Genomic DNA, 19,911 nt, shown 5'->3' on the forward strand with positions numbered 1-19,911 from the left:
AGTAAATTTAATCTAAAAAAAAGTTGTTTTTTTTTAAAAAGTCACCATTGAAACAAAACGTTTCAGTTCTTCTTCGAGTGATTGCTCATATCCATTCCAGTTAGNCATATCCATGCCAATTAGGTGTGTGCACGCCGCGTGCATGTCCGTCGGAAGATTTTTACCCTAGCAACACTCGGTGGGTCGGCTGGGCACCCCTGGCGTGGCACCACTATGGCACTGAATATATACCCTTGCCGACTCATCCGCCCCTCAGTTCCTTCTTACCGCCTGTGTCGGTCATTGGAACAGTGGAGCGCGGCTTAGCTGATCTCCACCTCCCTAGCTACTCATAGTTTTCTCGTTGTTATAGTGTATATAGTTCAAATTTTTATTCTTGCAGTTAGTTTATTATTTTCTTTAACATAGTGTATATAGTTAAAAGGGATTCGAGGATTAGCCCCTTCCCCTCACCCGGTGCCAGAGCCCATGCCCAGTTCGTCGGATTTCAAACTGTGCTCGGCCTGTCACAAGCCGATGCCCACAGGAGATCCTCACGACTCCTGCCTTAAGTGCCTCGGGGAATCCCACCTTGCAGATAAGTGCCGCATTTGCAAGGCCTTCAAGCCGCGGACCAAAAATGAGCGGGACTTTCGTCTTAGACAGCTCCTGATGGAGGCAGCTCTTACTCCTCCATCATCAGCACTGAGTGCTGGACAGTCCACACTGGGGAGAAGTGCATTTTCAGCACCGGAGTGCACCGGTACCACTAAGGCCCCTCGGCACCAACTGTCGCCAGCCCAGATGTCTGCTCCTCACCACTCCCTCTCCCCACGGGTAAAAAAACATAAGACTCCTGCGGCTTCTGTGTCCACGCCGCAGTCGGAGCACCTGCCTAAGTCGGACCGCCCAGCACCGACAAGTGCCGTGGCACCGACAACTTCAGCACCGTTGATTCCAGTCCCGCAAGAGCCGTCAAATCCGGTGCCTGACAGCTCCCCAGCACGCGCCGTGGTTGAGCTTACTATTCCCTCCATGCCGGAGACTTTCTTTACGGCAAGGGAACTGATTGTACTGACGGAGTCTGCGCTGCCTCAACCCCGGGCACCGCCAGTGCGGGTTTATACAGTCCATAGGCAAGCCTGCCCTACTGAGACCATCCTCCATCGGCACCGCTGAGAGGCACCGATCACGATCGCGGTCCCGCCAGCATTCTCGGTCCCTTTGCTGATCCCGGTCCCGACTCCGCTTACAGTCCCGGTTCCGTTCTCTATCTCGGTACCGGTCGCACTCGTGGCACCGTTCAAGACCCAGTTCACCGGCCCGGTACTCTCGGTACCGATCAAGCTCCCAGCACTGCTCACGGCACCTCACCTCTTGCAGCCGCTCCTGGCATCGAGCTTTGAGGTTCCGCTCAACCTCCCGGTACCGCTCTCCGCTGCAGCATACAGACAGCCTACCCACGGATGGTAGGTTTTCAGGGGTTTTCAGCTCCTCCTTGGCCATCTCGCCATGCATCTGTGTCATCCCATGCAGACAGTGCTTCCTATGCACAGGACCGTGACTTAGATGTTCTTAGCCATGTCTTTCAAGAGACCCAGGCTCAAGACCAAGGACCTCATCAGTGGTCCTTCTGGATGCCTTGGGCATATCACTAAGCCCAAGGTGGACCTCCAGTGCCATCACGCTCTGTACCGTCGGACCACCGGGTGCCGGAGGCTACTGTTAGCTGCCCCCTCTCCTGCAGCTACGGAGGATGCTCCCATTCGGGCACCAGACCCTCAGGTCCCACCGGAGCCGGACGTCGCCCAAGTCCACGAGACAACAGAGGACCCGATTGTCCCTGGCCTTTCCTCTTCCTCTTCTCCAGATGAAGCGGTGGCAGGGACATCCTCCTTGGACCCTCCTCCAATTGATCTAGGGTCACATCAAGACCTCCTGAGACAAGTGGCTCTGAATATGAACCTTCAGGTGGAGGATGTTTCGGAGATAAGAGGACCCAGTGGTAGATATTTTGTCGGCTGACGCTCCCACAAGGGTGGCCTTACCATTTATTTGGACGATCCAAGCGAAGGCTGATACCATCTGGCAGTCTCCAGCATCTATTCCGCCCACGGCTCAGGGAGTTGAGAGGAAGTACATGGTGCTCTCTAAGGGGTATGAGTACCTGTACGTACACCCTCTTCCCTGATCCCTCGTCATCCAATCAGTTAATGAAAGGGAGCGTCATGGCCAACAAGCCCCTGCCCCAAAAGCAAAGGAGGCTAGGCGCCTGGATTTATTGCGGCGTAAAATCTACTCTGCCGGGGGCCTCCAACTCAGGGTGGCAAACCAACAAGCCCTGCTTAGCTGCTATAACTATAACACCTGGGCGGCAGTTGAGAAATTCACAGAGCTAGTCCCACAAGACTCATGCCAAGAGTTTGCGGCCCTTTTGGAGGAAGGAAAGAAGGTGGCGAGAACTTCTCTCCAGGCCTCGTTAGACGCGCAGCCGACTCGCAGCCAGAACTCTGGCTTCAGGAATTGCCATGAGCGTGAATATCATGGCTTCAGGGTGTCAGGCCTTCTACCTGAATTGCAGCATATGATACAGGACTTGCCCTTTGAAGGTCAGGGCCTATTTTCAGAAAAGACTGACCCTAGGCTGCAGAGTCTGAAGGACAATAGGGTAATCATGCGTTCACTCGGGATGCACACACCGCAGACTCAGCGCAGACCCTTCCGGCCCCAGCCTCAGCACCCTTACCCCCCGCCTAGACAGCGGCAGGACTTCAGCAGGAGGCGTGGCCGAGGCAATCGTAGACAGCAGTCTGGACCCCAAGGGGGTCAGAATCACGGCCCCGCCAAACCACCTGTGGCACTTAAACCAAACTTTTGAAGGCGCGCCCGAGGGTGACGTACCAGTTGTTCAACAGGATCCTTTCCCTCCCTTTTGCAACCACCCTTTCTCTTTCCTCCCTGTGCGGACCCAACTAACTTCAGATCGTTGGGTCTTACGCACGGTAGAATTTGGATACCGCCTTCAGTTTATTTTGCCTCACCCCCCACCCTCTCATCCTCGTCCCTCTTCAGGGAACCCTCTCACGAGCAAATCCTCTTGCAGGAGGTACGGTCCCTCCTTGCCATGGGAGCTATAAAGAAGGTACTGGAGGACTTGAGGGGCAAGGGGTTCTACTCCCTCTATTGCCTAATCCCCAAGGTGAAGGGAGGTCTCAGACCAATTCTAGACCTGTGGGGACTCAACAAGTTCTTGATAAAGTTGAAGTTCTGGATGGTATCCCTGGGGACCATCATCCCATCCTTGGATCCTGGAGACTGGTATGCCACCCGCGATATGAAGGATGCGTATTTTCACATTGCCATTTATCCTCCGTACAGACGGTACCTCAGGTTTTGTGGTCAACCGTCAACATTTCCAATTTACGGTCCTTCCGTTTGGCCTCTCCACAGGCCCAAGAGTGTTCACAAAGTGTATGGCCGTAGTCACTGCCTCCCTCCGTCGTTGACACACGTCTTCCCATATCTCGACGATTGGCTCATTCGCGGGGCCTCCGAGATCCAAGTAACATGGCACGTGGGCATCGTCAAGGACCTGTTCATCCAGCTAGGCCTGATGATCAACCTAGAGAAATCTACTCTGGTTCCCACACAAAGAATAGAGTTCATTGGGGCCATTCTGGACTCCAATCTCGCCAGGGCCTGCTTACCACACCGCGGTTTCACGCAATGATATCGATTATACAAGGCCTACAAAAATTCCCAACCACTTCGGCTCGAACTTGTCTCAGCCTCTTGGGTCACATGGCTGCCTGCACGTTCGTGACCAAACACGCCAGGCTACGCCTACGTCCCCTTCAAACTTGGCTCTCCTCAGTATACCACTCTGGGAGACACAATATAGACAGGGTCCTCATGGTTCCCCCGAGACTCCTAGGCTCCCTCAGCTGGTGGTTGACGCCCTCTCTGGTGCGTGCAGGGATGCCGTTCCATCCGCCCCAGCCTTCTATGGCCCTAACGATGGATGCATCATCTCTCGGCTGGGGTGCTCACCTCGGACATCTTCGCACTCAAGGCCTTTGGTCATCTCAGGAGCTGGCCTTGCACATCAATGTCCGAGAGTTGAGAGCAGTCCACCTTGCGTGCCAGGAGTTTCAACAGCATCTGCAAGGCCATTGTGTTTGTGTTCACAGACAGCACAATGGCCATGTACTACATAAACAAATGGGGGGGACACGGTCGTCCTCCCTTTGTCAGGAAGCCATTCAACTCTGGGCTTTAGTATAGCCCATTCGATAGACCTGGTAGCGTCCTTTCTCCCAGGGATTTGGAACGCTCTGGTGGATCGACTCAGCAGATCCTTCTGCTCTCACGAGTGGTCGATCCGTCCGAATGTTATTCATTCTGTTTTCCGGAAGTAGGGATTTCCCTGCATAGACCTCTTGCTTCCTGCGAGAACAGGAAATGCCAGATGTTCTGCTCCTTCCAAGGTCTCTCCCCGGGTTCAATCTCGGACGCCTTCCTGATACCATGGACGGGCCAACTGCATTATGCCTTTCCACCATTCCTGCTGGTTCACAGGGTCCTGCTAAAGCTCCGCAGAGACGGAGCTCGCTTAATCATGATCACTCAAGCGTGGCCCAGGCAGCACTGGTACACCATGTTGCTCGACCTGTCAATAGCCAACCCAATTACCCTGCCTCTTCACCCAGACCTCATAACTCAGGACCACGGCAGACTTCACCACCCAGACCTGCAGTCTCTTCACCTCACGGCATGGCTCCTGCGTGGTTGAGCCAGTCAGAGTTACGCTGCTCTGCCTCAGTACAACAAATACTCCTGGATAGCAGGAAACCTTCCACTTGGTCTACGTATCTGGCCAAGTGGAAGCGTTTTTCCTGCTGGTGCGAAATGCAAAATGTTACTCCCCCCGAGGTCTCGATCCCCACCATCCTGGACTACCTCTGGTCTCTCAAACAGCAGGGCCTAGCGGTATCATCATTGAGGGTGCACTTGGCGGCCATTTCTACCTTCCACCCAGGGGAAAGTGGCCGCTCCGTGTTTTCACACCCTATGGTTTCCAGGTTCCTCAAGGGCTTGGAGTGCCTATACCCAAGTACGCCGCCCTGCCCCTACCTGGGACCTCAACCTGGTCTTAACCAGACTTATGTCTCCACCATTCGAGCCGTTAGCAACTTGCTCGCTGCTATACCTGTCCTGGAAGACAGTTTTCCTCGTAGCCATTACATCGCCAGACGAGTCTCCTGAGCTTCGGGTGCTCACGGTGGACCCACCGTATACTGTGTTTCACAAGGACAAGGTGCAGTTGTGACCACACCCAGCGTTCCTCCCTAAAGTGGTATCGGCCTTCCATATCAATCAGGACATCTTCCTTCCGGTCTTCTCCCGAAGCCGCACTCATCACGACGGAGCAAACACTTGCACTCCCTAGATGTCCGTAGGGCGCTCGCATTTTATATCGAGCGGACGAAGCCCTTTCGTAAATCGCCCCAACTCTTCATCGCAGTGGCAGACCGAATGAAGGGCCTACCTGTCTCCTCCAGAGGATCTCCTCTTGGGTGATGGCATGCATCCGCACTTGTTATGACTTGGCTCATGTTCCCTCGAGCCATCTCACCGCACATTCTACCAGGGCTCAGGCTTCATCTGCTGCCTTCCTGGCTCATGTACCAATCCAGGAAATATGTCACGCAGCTACCTGGTCCTCGGTCCACACCTTTGCTTCACATTATGCTCTGGTTCAACAGTCTAGAGTTGATGCAGCCTTTGGCTCAGCAGTTTTGCATTCTGCCACATCTCACTCCAACCCCAAGGCCTACGTAAGGCTTGGGAATCACCTAACTGGAATGGATATGAGCAATCACTCGAAGAAGAAAAGATGGTTACTCACCTTTGTAACTGTTGTTCTTCGAGATGTGTTGCTCATATCCATTCCAAACCCACCCTCCTTTCCCACTGTCGGAGTAGCTGGCAAGAAGGAACTGAGGGGCGGTTGGGTGGCAGGGGTATATATCCGGCGCCATGGCGGCGCCACTCCATTGGGCGCCCAGCCAACCCACCGAGTGTTGCTAGGGTAAAAATCTTCCGATGAATGTGCACGCAGCGCGTGCACACCTAACTGGAATGGATATGAGCAACACATCTCGAAGAACAACAGTTACAAAGGTGAGTAACCGTCTTTTTACCCTAATTGAATTATTTTTTCAATTTGTCAATGTGGGAAAAATTTCCAGATTTTGATTTCCCTTCCTGATTCAGAATGGGAAAAATTTTCAAAATCTAGAAAACTCTCCTGGGATGAGAAAACCACTTACTGCCGAGCCCTATGTTGATAAATTGGCGAGGGTTGAGAGAATAGCCACAGGAGTGATTAGCAGTTCAGAAAAAAATAATTCAGGCCATGTCTACACTATCACTTATGTCATCAAAACTTATGTCACTCAGCGGGGTGAGAAAACAGACATGGGTGGTGGGTGGAGCTCCCCTTCCAGGAGGCTAGCCCCCCTCACTCCACCCTTTCCACCTGAACCCCCTTCCCCCCCGTGGCCAGAGCCCCCAACCCCCTCTCCCCCCACAGCCGGAGGACCCCTGGGCCAGCTAGAGCCCTAAGTCCCCCTGCCCCTGGAGGAGTCCCGGGCTGGCTGGAGCTCTCCCAGCTGCTCCGCACCTCCCCTCCTGAGACCCCAAGCCACCCCATGGGAAATGCTCACGTCTCTTCTGAATAACCTGAGCTTTTTGTATGCACCATGGAGTCCAGGGAGATTACTGATGAACCAAGGAAGTTGAGTAGCACATTCCGCCTCCTCAGCTTCCCCAGAACTTGCATGGTGCCTAATAATAATAAAAAACTTCCCCGCAACTGGCAGCTGCAGCTGTGCCAGGGCAGGCGTAGCCTTGCCTAGCCTATTATACTCTTGACCTATGCAGGAGTACTTCTCTTGGCCTATGCTCGTTGGATGTAGTTTAATTATGTCAACGGGAGAGCTCTCTCTCATTGGCATAGAGCAGCTACACGAGAGCCCTTACAGCGGTACAGTGTGGAGATAGCCCTGCAGTGATAAGAGTCAAAGAGTGCCATCTTTTTAGCTTAACAAAGAGAAAGTTAAGGGGTGACTTGATCACAGTCTGGAAGTACCTGCATGGGGAAGAGAAATTGGTGGGCTCTTCCAGCTAGCAGACAGAGGTATGTATAACTAGATCCAATGGCTGGAAGCTGAAACTAGACAAATTCAGCCTGGAAACAAGGTGCACATTTTTAACAGTGAGGGTAATTAACCATTAGACCAACTTGCCAAGGGTTGTGGTGGTTTCTTCATCACTGGCCATTTTAAAATCAGCATTAGATGTTTTTTCTAAAGATCTGCTCTAGCTCAAGTAGGAATTAATTGAGGGAAGTTCTCTGGCCTGGATTATACAGGAGGTCAGACCAGATAGTCACAGTGGCCCAGATAGTCCAGCCTAATAATCCATGAATCTATAAGCAAGTGACTGATATCAAGCTTGTTATCAATCTTTGTTGTTACATTCCAACCACATGCATACCATTGAAAATGCTAGGGGAAGGATTTCCGTCCCAGTGGATTGTTTGATCAATAAAGGCATATGCTGGGACCAGTTTTATTATGGGGGAGGGATAGCTCAGTGGTTTGAGCATTGGCCTGCTAAACCCAGGGTTGTGAGTTCAGTCCTTGAGGGGGCCACCTAAGGATCGGGGGCAAAAATTGGTCTTGCTAGTGAAGGCAGGGGGCTGGACTCAATGACCTTTCAAGGTCCCTTCCAGTTCTAGGAAATAGGTATATCTCCTATTATTATTTAGTTTTAAGTGTCTGTCTTCTATTTCTTTTTTTATTTTATTTTATTTTGTTTCAGGCACTGATAGAGACAGCCCTGACTAGAGTGGTCCTGCCAATGCCTATACTGGTTCTACCTCCAATGATTATGTCTATAATGGAGAAGTAAGTGTTGGGTGATGTGGGGAAGGAGGGAATTTCCAGGGAAAGGGAAGTTGGGGGAAAGTGAGGAACAGCCTTCATGGGTAAAGATGTGCAATTTAGGTTACGGCGGCACTGGAGCTGGAAGGTGTCGTTTTCTGCTCGGGGAGACATACCTGTGCTAGCTCAAGCTAGCGTGCTAAAAATAGCAATGTAGCCACAGCAGTGCAAGCAGCAGGAGGGGGCTAGCCACCCTGAGTCCAATGCCATCTAAGACCCTAAGTACGTACTCAGGTCAGGTAACCCACCCATGCCACCGTGGCTACTCTTTTGGCTTTAGACTGTTTGTTTGATCAGAGCTAACACAGGTATGTAACTGGAGGTTACACCTTCAAGCTCCAGTGTGGACATTAACTGTGATTTCAGAAGAAATATCCTTGTCAAACTGGCCAAAGACAAAAGTATACTCCAGTAGATAGCAGTAATTGTATTGTTGCACATTGTATTGTTGTTTCGGCATCTTTGGCCATCGGTATAGAGTACTGTAGCATTAATATTGGTATTATGGCTTCTCTTTAAAAGGAACAAGCAAAAATCTTCTGTCTGAATTGCTGCAGTTGCTTGATTACTTTTACTCTTTAGGGGTCTAAAAACCTGCTGTATTCAATGGAAAGATTCCCATTGATTTCAGTGAAGTTTGGATCAGGCCATAAGCATGTAATTTCATGCAGGCCTTGGGCCTCTTTCTGAAAAACTGGGCCTAATTGTATGGAAGCATGGGTGGAACACTAGCCTCAAATGCTGTCTGTTGCATGCTATGTGAAACTTGGCTTCCTGTGATTAAGATTGGCTCCCTCGTGATGTATGGCTCCCTGGTATTTCATTGCACTTTTGAGAAATGCTACATTTTTGATAGCACTTTAGGGTGTGTGTGGTATGGGGCAGTATTATCATAGTATGTCTAATTACCAGTATCACCGCATTTTAACAAAGTATCTGCTACATCCATATCCCCTCTCCCCTGCGTTCCAGCATGTCTTTTTTCTTTTCTACTAAGAATGTAGTGCGGTGAGTTCTTTTTGTTGTGGATGTTTACTCTTTCCTGGCTTTTTAAAAAAAAATTCTCTGTCAGAGAAGAGGCCATCTACTATCATCCCATCTGTACACCTCATTCTGTTTCAATGGGCTTCAATGGTGCGTGTGTCACCTGTGAACCTTCAGAGACTGATTACTGCATTGAAGGATAGTGTCTCTAAAGAGCCAGCTACCTTTGTTCTGACGCTAAACTGGAAGCACTTTTTAATCAAATGTTAATGATGGCAACTCTAAAACACTCCACTGACAAAGTAAACAATAATTAGCAGGATTGGGTATTGAACCTCAGCTTTGAGTAGCAACAGCTTTGTCCTTGGTCCATAAATGCCATTGGGCTGTGTGAAATTCTCTCTGCTTGTTAACAGGGATCAAGCCTTTTTTTCTATAAGTGTTAATGGCTGATGTGTTTCTGGGCATCTTGCATTTGTTCATTTGTATTACTGTCACCTCTCAAGACCCTCTCCAAGACCAGGGCTCCAGTGTGCTTGGTGCTGTACAAACACATAGTGTCCCTGCCCTGGACTCTCTTAAATAGACACAACAGACAAAGGGTGTCAAGAATCACAGTATTATTAGCCCCATTTTACAGATTAGATAATGAGGCAGAGCGAGATTAAGGCCCTGTCTGCATAGGGATGTTGACCGGAATAATTCCAATTTGGATTAAGCTAAACTGGAATAAGAGTGTCCACACAGCTATTCCAGAATAGCTGTTATACTTTAAAATCACACCCTACCTTATTATGGAATAATTTCCTTGTGTAAACAAACCTTAAATGGCTTGCCCAATGTAACAAAGAGAGTCCCAGCCCATAGCTTTAACAAGACCATCCTCCCTCTCTGCTATTAATTATTTCTGTAGCACCAACCCTGTGCTTGGTACTTTCCAAACAGACATGCTGTGAATACTGATGATACTGACTTTTCATCAGTAGCACTCAAAGCGCTTTACAAAGAAGCTCGGTATTATTATTCCTATTTTACGCACAGGGAAACTGAGGCAAGGGGAGCAGAAGTGGCTTGCCCAGCGTCACCCAGGAGGTCAGTGGCAGAGCTAGGAATTGAACCTAGGACTCCTGAGACCCACATGGCTCAGGCCAAATAAAAAGTTTGATGAGATGTAAAACTACCATGTTGTGTAGCATGTGCAAGGTGGTTTAAAGCTCTTATGGAACTTTTTATGCCCTTTGCCCAAAGATCAGACTGTGAACCCAGCTGTCCAGGTCAAATTCCAGCCTGGGGAATTCTGGCATAACCTTAAAATACCTCACTCCGTTCCAGTGGTAGTCACCTTCCTCCCCTTTCCCCCCATGACCTTCTTGGGCCTTGCCTTGCTCCAGCATCTCCTTTTCCCATTAAGTCCCCCCAGGCACTAAGTACTGCCTTCTCCAGCCTGCATTTCCTGAGATGTAGAGATCTTCTCCCTAACAATCTGTGGCTCTTTCCTGCTGCATGGATCTCACTGTGGTTGCTCTGTTCATGCACGTTTGCTCAATGTTTTTCTCAGGCCAGTCATTATAGTATGGAGCTGTCTGTCCCTAAAAATAGGAGATTGACAGCTTTTGGGATGCCAGCAGAGGGTGCCCAAAGACAGGAGTTTCCCAGGGGAGCCAGAAGACTCCACAGGCACGTACCTGTGCAGTTCCACATTTTTTTTGCAGGGATTTTTGTTTTTAGTGGTCAGTGAAATAAACGTTTTCAGTCCAATTTCATGGCAGCTCTCTGAGGAAAAGACTAAGGAGGAAGGGCCTTTTTGGAAGAAGTGAGTTTTCAATTCAGGTCAGTGCAGGAAGGTGGAGGCATAACAGACTGGGTCAGCAAAGAAGGAAAGTCGATTTATAAGGCCAGGTTTTGAGCTGGCCAGCGAAGCTACACAGGTTACTCCAGGAGAGGATCTGGTCCATATTCATACAATAGCAGCCTATTTGTCATTTTTCTTGAAATCCCAGCTCCTGGAGTCAAACGTTTAGGTGAGAATCTCAGGTCTCAGTTTTTTTACAAAGTAAGTTTTTAGACCTCGTGGCTGCAAAGAGCTTGAAAGTGTGACCTGAGTGCCCCCTAAAGGCTCAGAACTCACCAAACCAACAACATTATTATGTATTATTTTTTTAAAAATCATAAGATTTTTAAGCCATTTTCATTTTTTGGGGCTCTGACTTTTGGTTTCTGAATGCTTTGGATTGGCAATACTGTGCTTATATAATGAGGACTAGCAGAAAAAGGGGATAGAGAATAAGACTGAGAATATATTATTGCCCTTATATAAATCCATGGTACGCCCACATCTCGAATACTGTCTACAGATGTGGTCTCCTCACCTGAAAAAAGATATTCTAGCACTGGAAAAGGTTCAGAAAAGGGCAACTAAAATGTTTAGGGGTTTGGAGAGGGTCCCATATGAGGAAAGATTAAAGAGGCTAGGCCTCTTCAGCTTGGAAAAGAGGAGACTAAGGGGGGATATGATAGAGATATATAAAATCATGAGTGATGTGGAGAAAGTGGATAAGAAAAGTTATTTACTATTCCCATAATCACAGAACTTGGATCACCAAATGAATTAATGGTAGCAGGTTTAAAACAATAAAATGAAGTTCTTCTCACGCAGCACACAGTCAACTTGTGGAACTCCTTACCTGAGAGGTGTGAAGGCTAGGAACTAACAGAGTTTAAAAGGGAACTGGATAATTCATGGTGCTAAGTCTATAAATGGCTATTAGCCAGAAGGTAAAAATGGCTGTCTCTAGCCTCTGTTCATCAGAGGATGGAGATGGATGGCAGGAGAGAGATCACTTGATCATTGCCTGTTAGCTTCACTTCCTCTGGGGCACCTGGCATTGGCCACTGTCGGTAGACAGATACTGGACTTTTGGTCTGACCCAGTACGGCCGTTCTTATGTTCTAAATATAATTTCTCTATTTATTTATAATATTTACAGACAATGCAGTAGATTTTCAAAGGCACAAATGGCATATAGGCACCCAACTCCCATTGACTTTCAGTGAGAGTTAGGTACTTCGCTGCCATTTGTGGCTTTGACGATCTCTTCCGTTATAATATCTAGTTTTGGAAAGCTATGATGCATTACTCTGATTGCTGCCTTACTTTCCTCCCTCTTCAGTTCCAGCATGAACTTATCTGCTGCTCTCCTGAGAACTGTGAGCGCTTTAAAAAAAGGGTTCCATACCATCTGAAAGCATGGCACCAGTTTTCAAGTGCTGCGAAGCTCTGTCCTTTATTTATCTGTAGCAATTTGTGAGTTATCAGCTGCCAAAATCAGTTAGTATTGACATGGGGAAAATCCCAAAATTGTAATCACGATTATGTGATTTTTTTTAAGATCTTCCATTTCCAGTCAGTTCAATATTAAACTGCTTCTCCCAGTGGTGCTGCATTGCCTCATAGAAGTTGTAATTCAGATGCCTGACGAGACTACATCTTCCATGATGCATTGTACAGCCTGGTCAGAGGGGAGGCTGCATTGCATCATGGGAGACATGGTCAAGTCAGGGAACCTGGCCCATAGGAGAAAATAGTGGCATGAGACTTCGTGAACTACAACTCCCATGAGGCAATACAGTACCATGAAGAGATTCAGTTTAATTTTGAATTGGCTTGAAACAAAATGTTTTGGATCAGTTCAACAAACTGAAATATTTCAATACGAGTGTAACCAACCTGAAATGAAGTATTTTGATTTGGTATTCCTGATGGAAAATTGAAAAATTTTGGCAAAATCAAAATTTTCCAGTGAAAAATTTCAATTTTGCAGAAGCTGCCTTTTCTATCAAAAAATCGTGTAAGTGGAAAATTGCCAGGCAGCTCTTTTTCCTGTCTGTCTATCTGAGAGACACATGGTGTGTAAGCCTGAAAACTTGTCTCTTTCCCCCACAGAAGTTGGTCCAATAAAAAATATGACCTCACCCACATTATCTTCTAATATCCTGGGACCAACAAGACTACAGCAACACTGCAAACTGTCTGTCTGACAAACAGCTGTATGTCAGATCCTCGTTACGGTGGGAAAGTTTTATTGCAGTTATAGCAAGAGACATATGAGATGTATTACGCATAGCTTTAATTATTAAAAAAAATCTCATATTACTTTAAAAACGGTGAGGAGAATGATGATTTATTATTTATTATTTTTAAGGCTGAAGGTGATTTTAATTAAACCTAGGCCTGAGTCACAAAGTTCAATCTAGATCTTCCTCAGAGTTCTGCTGTGTTTGAATCTGAGGTTGTGGTTAGTGAGAAAAGTGACTTACAAATGCCACTCTGATTCCTTGTGTATGGGGCCAGTGGTAAATTGGTATAATTTCCTTGACTTAAGTGGAGCTGTGTTCCATCAGCTGAGGATCTGCCCATAGTCCCCACCAATGGTTTTTAGCTTAAAACAAGACTAATATAGTGTTGTTGGGGTTTTTTGTCCAAATATTTTAAAAGTTTATTTTAGTGGCCAGTTCCTGGTCGTCATCTTTCCACTTGGATCCAGGTCTTTCATCTCTCCCAGCCATATCTCGCATCTCTCCATCTGCATGTTTTAACTCCCCCAGCTGCCTCTCTCATCTCTCATGCCATTTTTTTCAGCTCTCTTGGCGTCTCTAGTCTCTGCCTGCTGCGTATTTTAACTCCCTGGCCTTCATTCTTTGCTCTTCAGGCAACTCAGTGTTACCTCCCACTGCTTAGCTCCCTGGTGTTCCGTTCTTTCACCATGTCTCATGCATTCCTGCTGCTTGGACATGATGTGGAAGCATCCAACCTATAGAATCAACATTTATTTTGGGATGGCATGCACTGTGTGATGAGCATAATGCCAGTTATTTTGCACAGATATATTCTTATTTCAGTTGTATAATAAACAATAGCTATGTCAAGACAGCCTTAATAAAATATAAATACGGTTTAGCTGCATCCATGAAAGTAAGAAAATTCTAAGTATGGGGCATAAAGAATTTTAAAGCAGAAGAAAGTAGAAGAACTCATCATGTGCCTTCTCTGGTGCAGCCTCACTGGACCCCTCGCATAACTCTGACTTCAGTGGAGTTACACGAGGAATGAATTTATCCTACTTGTATCTCACAATGTTGTCATCATTCAGATACTTGTATTTATCCTATTGTGCAATGGTTCTAGAAAGATGAGGAAGAAACTGTGCAAGGATTCTCCAACTAAGCATCAGTTGCCACAGCCATGTTCCCAGCATCCTCCCATTCCCCTCACCCAGCTTCCTCCTTTTCTCTCAGAAACAGAATTAGAACCTATTCATTTTATGGATTATAACCCCGTTCTCAGACACAATTGCAGCCTGTTGTAAACTACAGCCCTTGCTGGACGCTCCCATTGAGTTAATTGGGAACAGGACTGGGCCGCATCTTCGGAAGTGGTTCTGTGAGTTACCTAATGGGGCTAGCCTACACCATGCTTTGGGCTAGCATGAGTCTTAAAATTCCCAGTCCGCACTGGGCAAAGAAACCAGCTTAGCAGTAGCCATGCTGGAAAACACAAAAGAGTTATTGCTGGCATGATTCAAGCCAGAATGTACACAGGACCCAATGACTTTTTTTAGCCATCAAGGTAAGGTCTGCTAAGGCAGTTACAGTGGTGAGAGTATCACAGGCTGATGTACTCTTAGAAAGTTAGTTTGATATAAATGAATTAGGGCTGTTGATTAATCATGGTTAACTCACGCGATTAACACAAGAAAATTAATCGTGATTAAAAATTAATCCTGATTAATCACAGTTTTAATTGCACTGTTAAACAATAGAATACCTATTGATTTATGAAATATTTTGGATGTTTGTGTACATTTTCTTATATATTGTATTCTTTGTTGTAATTGAAATCAAAGTATATGTTTTATTACAAATACTTGCGCTGTAAAAATGATAAAAGAAATAGTATTTTTCAGTTCACTTCATACAAATACTGTAGTGCATCTCTTTGTCATGAAAGTGCAACTTACAAATGTAGATTTTTTTTGTTACATAACTGCACTCAAAAACAAAACAATGTAAAACTTCAGACCCTACAAGTCCAGTTAGTCCCACTTCTTGTTCAGCCAATTGCTAAGACAATCAATTTTTTTTTCATTTATAGGCGATAATGCTCTTCTTATTTACGATGTCACTAGAAAGTGAGAACAGGCATTTGCATGGCACTTTTGTAGCTGGCATTGCAAGGTATTTATGTGCCAAATATGCTAAACATTTGTATTCCCCTTCATGCTTCAGCCACTATTCCGGAGGACATGCTTCCATTCTGATGACGCTCGTTAAAAAATAATGCATTAATTAAATTTCTGACAGAACTCCTTGGGGGAGAATTGTATGTCCCCATCTCTGTTTTACCCGCATTCTGCCATATATTTCATGTTATAGCAATCTCGGATGTTCGTTTTAAGAATATTTTCACTGCAGTTTTGACAAAATGCAAAGAAGGTACCAATGTGAGATTTCTAAACATAGGTACAGCACTCGACCTAAGGTTTAAGAATCTGAAGTGCCGTCCAAAATCTGAAAGGGACGAGATGTAGAGCACGATTTCAGAATTATTAAAAGAGCAACACTCCAATGCGGAAACTGCAAAACCCAAACCCACGAAAAAAGAAAATCATCTTTCTGCTGGTGGCATCTGACTCAGATAATGAAAATGAACATGTGTCGTTCCACACTTCTTCAGATTGTTATTGAGTAAAACCCATTATCAGCATGGACGCATGTCCCCTGGAATGGTGGTTAAAGCATGAAGAGACATATGAATCTTTAGAACATCTGGCACAGAAATATCTTGCAACACCGGCTACAACAGTGCTATGAGAATGCCTGTTCTCACTTTCAGGTGACATTGTAAACAAGAAGCAGGCAGTGTTATCTCCTGAAAATGTAAACAAATTTGTTTGTCTGAGCGATTGGCTGAACAAGAAGTAGAACTGAGTGGACTTGCAGGCTCTAAAACTTTACAATGTTTTATTTTTGAATGCAGTTATTTTTGTACATAGTTCTACATTTGTAAGTTCAACTTTCATGATAGAGATTGCACTGCAGTGCTTGTATTAGGTGAATTGAAAAATACTACTACTTTTGTGTTTTTACAGTGCAGATACTTGTAATAAAAAATAAATATAAAGTGAGCACTGTACATTTTGCATTCTGTGTTGTAACTGAAATCAATATATTTGGAAATGTAGAAAACATCAAAAAATATTTAAATTAATGGTATTCTATTATTAACAGTGTGATTAAACCTGCAATTAATTTTTTTAATCGCTTGACAGCCCTAAAATTAAATATCTGGGGACATACATAGGTATCCACTTGGAATTTCAGTTTTATCCAAACTCCTGTCCATGAGAAAATAAGCTATGTTGTTGTTTTATCTTTTTATATGGCATGACCAGTATGCATAGACCTTATAAAGACATAGGATCAAATACTCTGCTGAGTGTAAATTGGTACATCTTCAGTTGAGTCTGTGGAACTGCTCCAGTTTACACCAGTAGCATTTTTGGCCCAGTGCCTCTACTCCAGAGAGCTTACACCCTAAATCAGATATGTCAGACTTACAGCCCAGGTGCCAGACCCAGCCTGCTGGATGTATTTACGTGGCCCATGTAACATTTGGATTGTGAAGAATCTCAGCTTTCATTTTAAAAAAAAATAGTTTCTAGCCCTCGCAGTTGCCAAAAACCCCACAACCTTTTCAAACCCAAACTGAGCGTACACAATGCTGTGTTTTCTTGAGTATATGGAGAGCCTGAAACAGTAGCCTGGAGGGGTGAACTCTCTTGCCCTCTGTTGATCCATTCAACCCAGTGTCAGCTCTGTAGCCCATGGTGGCCCACCAGTGTCAACGTTAACCATTTCACTGGTGTTCACTTCAGTGGATAGAACTGAGAATGGGTTTCAGGTGCAGGGGCCAGTGTGGAATAAGGCACAAAGATGAGAGGAGAGCAGCCAGGCAGAGGGGAAGGAGGACATGTTGGCAGAGCAGAGAGCAAGGGCTGTGAAGTGAGAACTGAGATGTAGGCAGGAGGGAGTCTTGGAGCTGTGCAAAGCCCAAAAGGCAAGGCTGAGAAGCTGGAACTTGGTGCAGAAGGTGGGATGAGGCAAGACGATGGATTTGAAGAGAGAAGAGGAGTGAGAGGAGAGGAGGATGAGCTTGGCTGCTTCATTCTGAGTGGTCTGGAGGGGCGTAAGCAGAAATTGTAGCGGAAGGCCAGGGAGCATGAAGCTGCAGCGTAGGTTCCTTGGGGTATGTTTAAAATAGCACACTGCAGTTTTCAGCAGTGAATCTGATGATATAAAGGTGAAAACAGTCTCCTCAAACCCTGTGTGTTGCCCTGTGAAATTCTATTAGAGCAGTCCCTGTCCTTTCCCTACAAGAGAAGTTTGCCCATTGCAAAACACGCCCCCACTGCTGACACACTGGGGTCCCCTGGTGGGCAGTCTCAGAGAAATGGACATGGGGCTGGAGACTGAGCTCCATCCTTGAGGAATAAGTGAAGGCATGTTAGCTGGATGGCATTTCAGTTGCCCGTGCTGTGCCCATTCTGTAGATACCAAGTGAACTCCAGTCTCCAGCGCCTCTGTCGCCAGCACAAAATTCCCTTGAAAACATCTGCGAAGTAGGGAAGCTGCAGTCACTTTGTTAAATCTGTTCTAGTCAGCAGAATTATTTTCTGTCCAATCCCAGGAGCGCAGTTACACCTTTCAGCAGCATTTGTAGGGCGGAGAGGTTGTGTCAAGATTTTAACAGGAACAATAAGGACATCTGAAGAAGTGGGGGGTTTTTACCCATGAAAGCTTATGCCCAACTAAATCTGTTAGTCTTTAAGATGCCACCGGACTCCTCCTTGTTTTTGTGGATACAGACTAACGCAGCTGCCCCTCTGATACTAAGATTTTAACAGGGACTTACACAACAATTTCTCCCTCCCTCCCTCTCCCTTAACCTGTGACTCCAGTGTCTTGGGGTTTGTTTGCTGTGTTGGAGAGGAGAACTGGGAATCAATTAATTTGTTTTTCAAGTTAAATGAAAAGAGTTTCTCATAACCAGAGCCAAAGAAGGTGGCAGAACCTTTTGGCAAACAGACTTGTACTAGAGACCCTTGGCTTGAAATCTTTATACTATAGAGTGGATAAGTAGGGCTACTGGTTTGACTTGTTCATGGGGAGGATTCTAGCTATTCTATTCTATTCTATATAGGTCCTCATACCACACTCATTGCTGGAGTATCTTAGCACCTTTCAGTAGAGCATTAAGCAATGTGACTGCACATCTGTCACATTTTTTTGTTCTCTCATCCTCTTCACAATGTGTGTACAGTGGAGTGTTTTCTTTTGGAGGGTTTATACACCCACATGTACCTACGTTACACAACCAAACGTACATACGCTGCTGTGTGTTTATATTAGAGATGACAAGGTCAAAGACGTGTTCCTAGCACTTAGAATGGAAAGTGATGAGGTTCGTGGTGGTCTTTAGTTCCTGAGGGAGTTCATTTTGCTGTTTCCGACCGGCCTCTGAGAAACCTGTCTCCTGCACAGACAAGCTCTACCTTTATTTCAGAGAGTTCCATTGTGCCAGAGGAGAAAGATCATTGACAACAGTAGGCTCTTTAGGTAACCTCAGCCCAGGCTGTTGAGTGCTTTGAAGATAAGGATTGAGACCTTGAACTTGGTTTGGTAGTGCAGGGAGTGGAGGACGAGTGTGATGTGCTCACGTTGCTCAGGAGATCTGCTACCGTGTTCTGTACCAGCTGGAGTTTGCTAAGGGCTTAAGGCTTCATGCCCAGATATGTCACCTTGCTGTAGTCCAGAAGGCAAAGGTCATAAAGTTCAAGACATTGGTTATATTGTTTTAATCAAAATATCCTTAATTCTGCAATAAAAACAGTTGAGCACCATTTATGCATAGTTTAAAATCGTCTCAAGCCACTGACTGGGCAAGGCACCAGCAGAGTGCTTTTACAATAATTTATTTTTGGCAGTGCCCAGAACTTTCCAAACACTTTCCAAGGTTGGTCCCTGTCCCAAGGAGATCCCAGTTGAAGGACAGTCAGACGCGTAGATAGAGGTGAGGGAAAGGGGGAACAACAACAGGCAATTTATGTACAAGACAGCTCAGTTCACTGTAGCTTCCCAGGGTCTTCAAGAGGGACTTACATGCAGGCAGGGTTGGGACGCTGTAGGTAAGCTCTGGGAGGTCATACCATGCACAGTGGGCCACATGGAAGAAAGCATAGGGTCACTGGGTATGGAACTGGACAATGGTCCGATGAGGCTGGTAATGTCGGCAGAGTGCAGGGGCTAAGGTAAATGTGTAGACAGCGTCAAAGTTTTACCGCCTTTAAGATGAGAGTTTCTTCTTTCTCTTAACCGCCCTTCTAGCCCAGATTTTAACATGACAGGTCTCCAGGCGTGTGGTGAAATGGCTCAGCTAACAGCACCCATGCCATGCTGAGGCTCCCACATGTCATAAGTCAAAGCTGTTTTTCCTTTTAAGAGGAAAATCCTGGAGTCCCTGGCTCTCCTCACAGCTGCCTTATCACAACCAAAGCACAGCATTCTCTTGGGTGACCCTCAACAGAGGGGTAGGGATGGCTTGTAGGGCATCTAGGAGAAGCTTCCCCTGGGAACTGATTTTAAAAATAGAGGCCATCCAGCTGGCAAAATAAATGTGTTCATCAGGTAGATTTTTCTGATCCCTAGGGATAAATTGCTTGTGGCAGGGGTGGATTAGCAGGATCCTGATATGGGACAGTCCTATCAAGGACAGGAAAATCACCCCATACATTCCTTTTTTTTTGGAGGTACAGTTTTAACAAGGGGCTTTGAGTAGCTCCCTCCTGCTTGGGATGTGCCTCAGGATACTCAGGGCTTTGAC

General features: G+C 46.2%; 1 protein-coding gene across 2 annotated transcripts in view; it reads left to right on the forward strand.

Moving 5' to 3' along the window:
* SFXN5 (sideroflexin 5) overlaps positions 1-19,911 on the forward strand; it is a 170,450-nt gene that overhangs the window by 111,817 nt on the left and 38,722 nt on the right. For both annotated transcript variants that reach the window (XM_032764857.2, XM_075066679.1), the window contains one exon: positions 7,867-7,952. In XM_032764857.2, the coding sequence (XP_032620748.1) occupies positions 7,867-7,952 (86 nt within the window). The remainder of the gene's footprint in view (positions 1-7,866; positions 7,953-19,911) is intronic.

This window comes from Chelonoidis abingdonii, chromosome 5, assembly GCF_003597395.2.
Source record: "Chelonoidis abingdonii isolate Lonesome George chromosome 5, CheloAbing_2.0, whole genome shotgun sequence".
Taxonomy (NCBI): domain Eukaryota; kingdom Metazoa; phylum Chordata; order Testudines; family Testudinidae; genus Chelonoidis; species Chelonoidis abingdonii.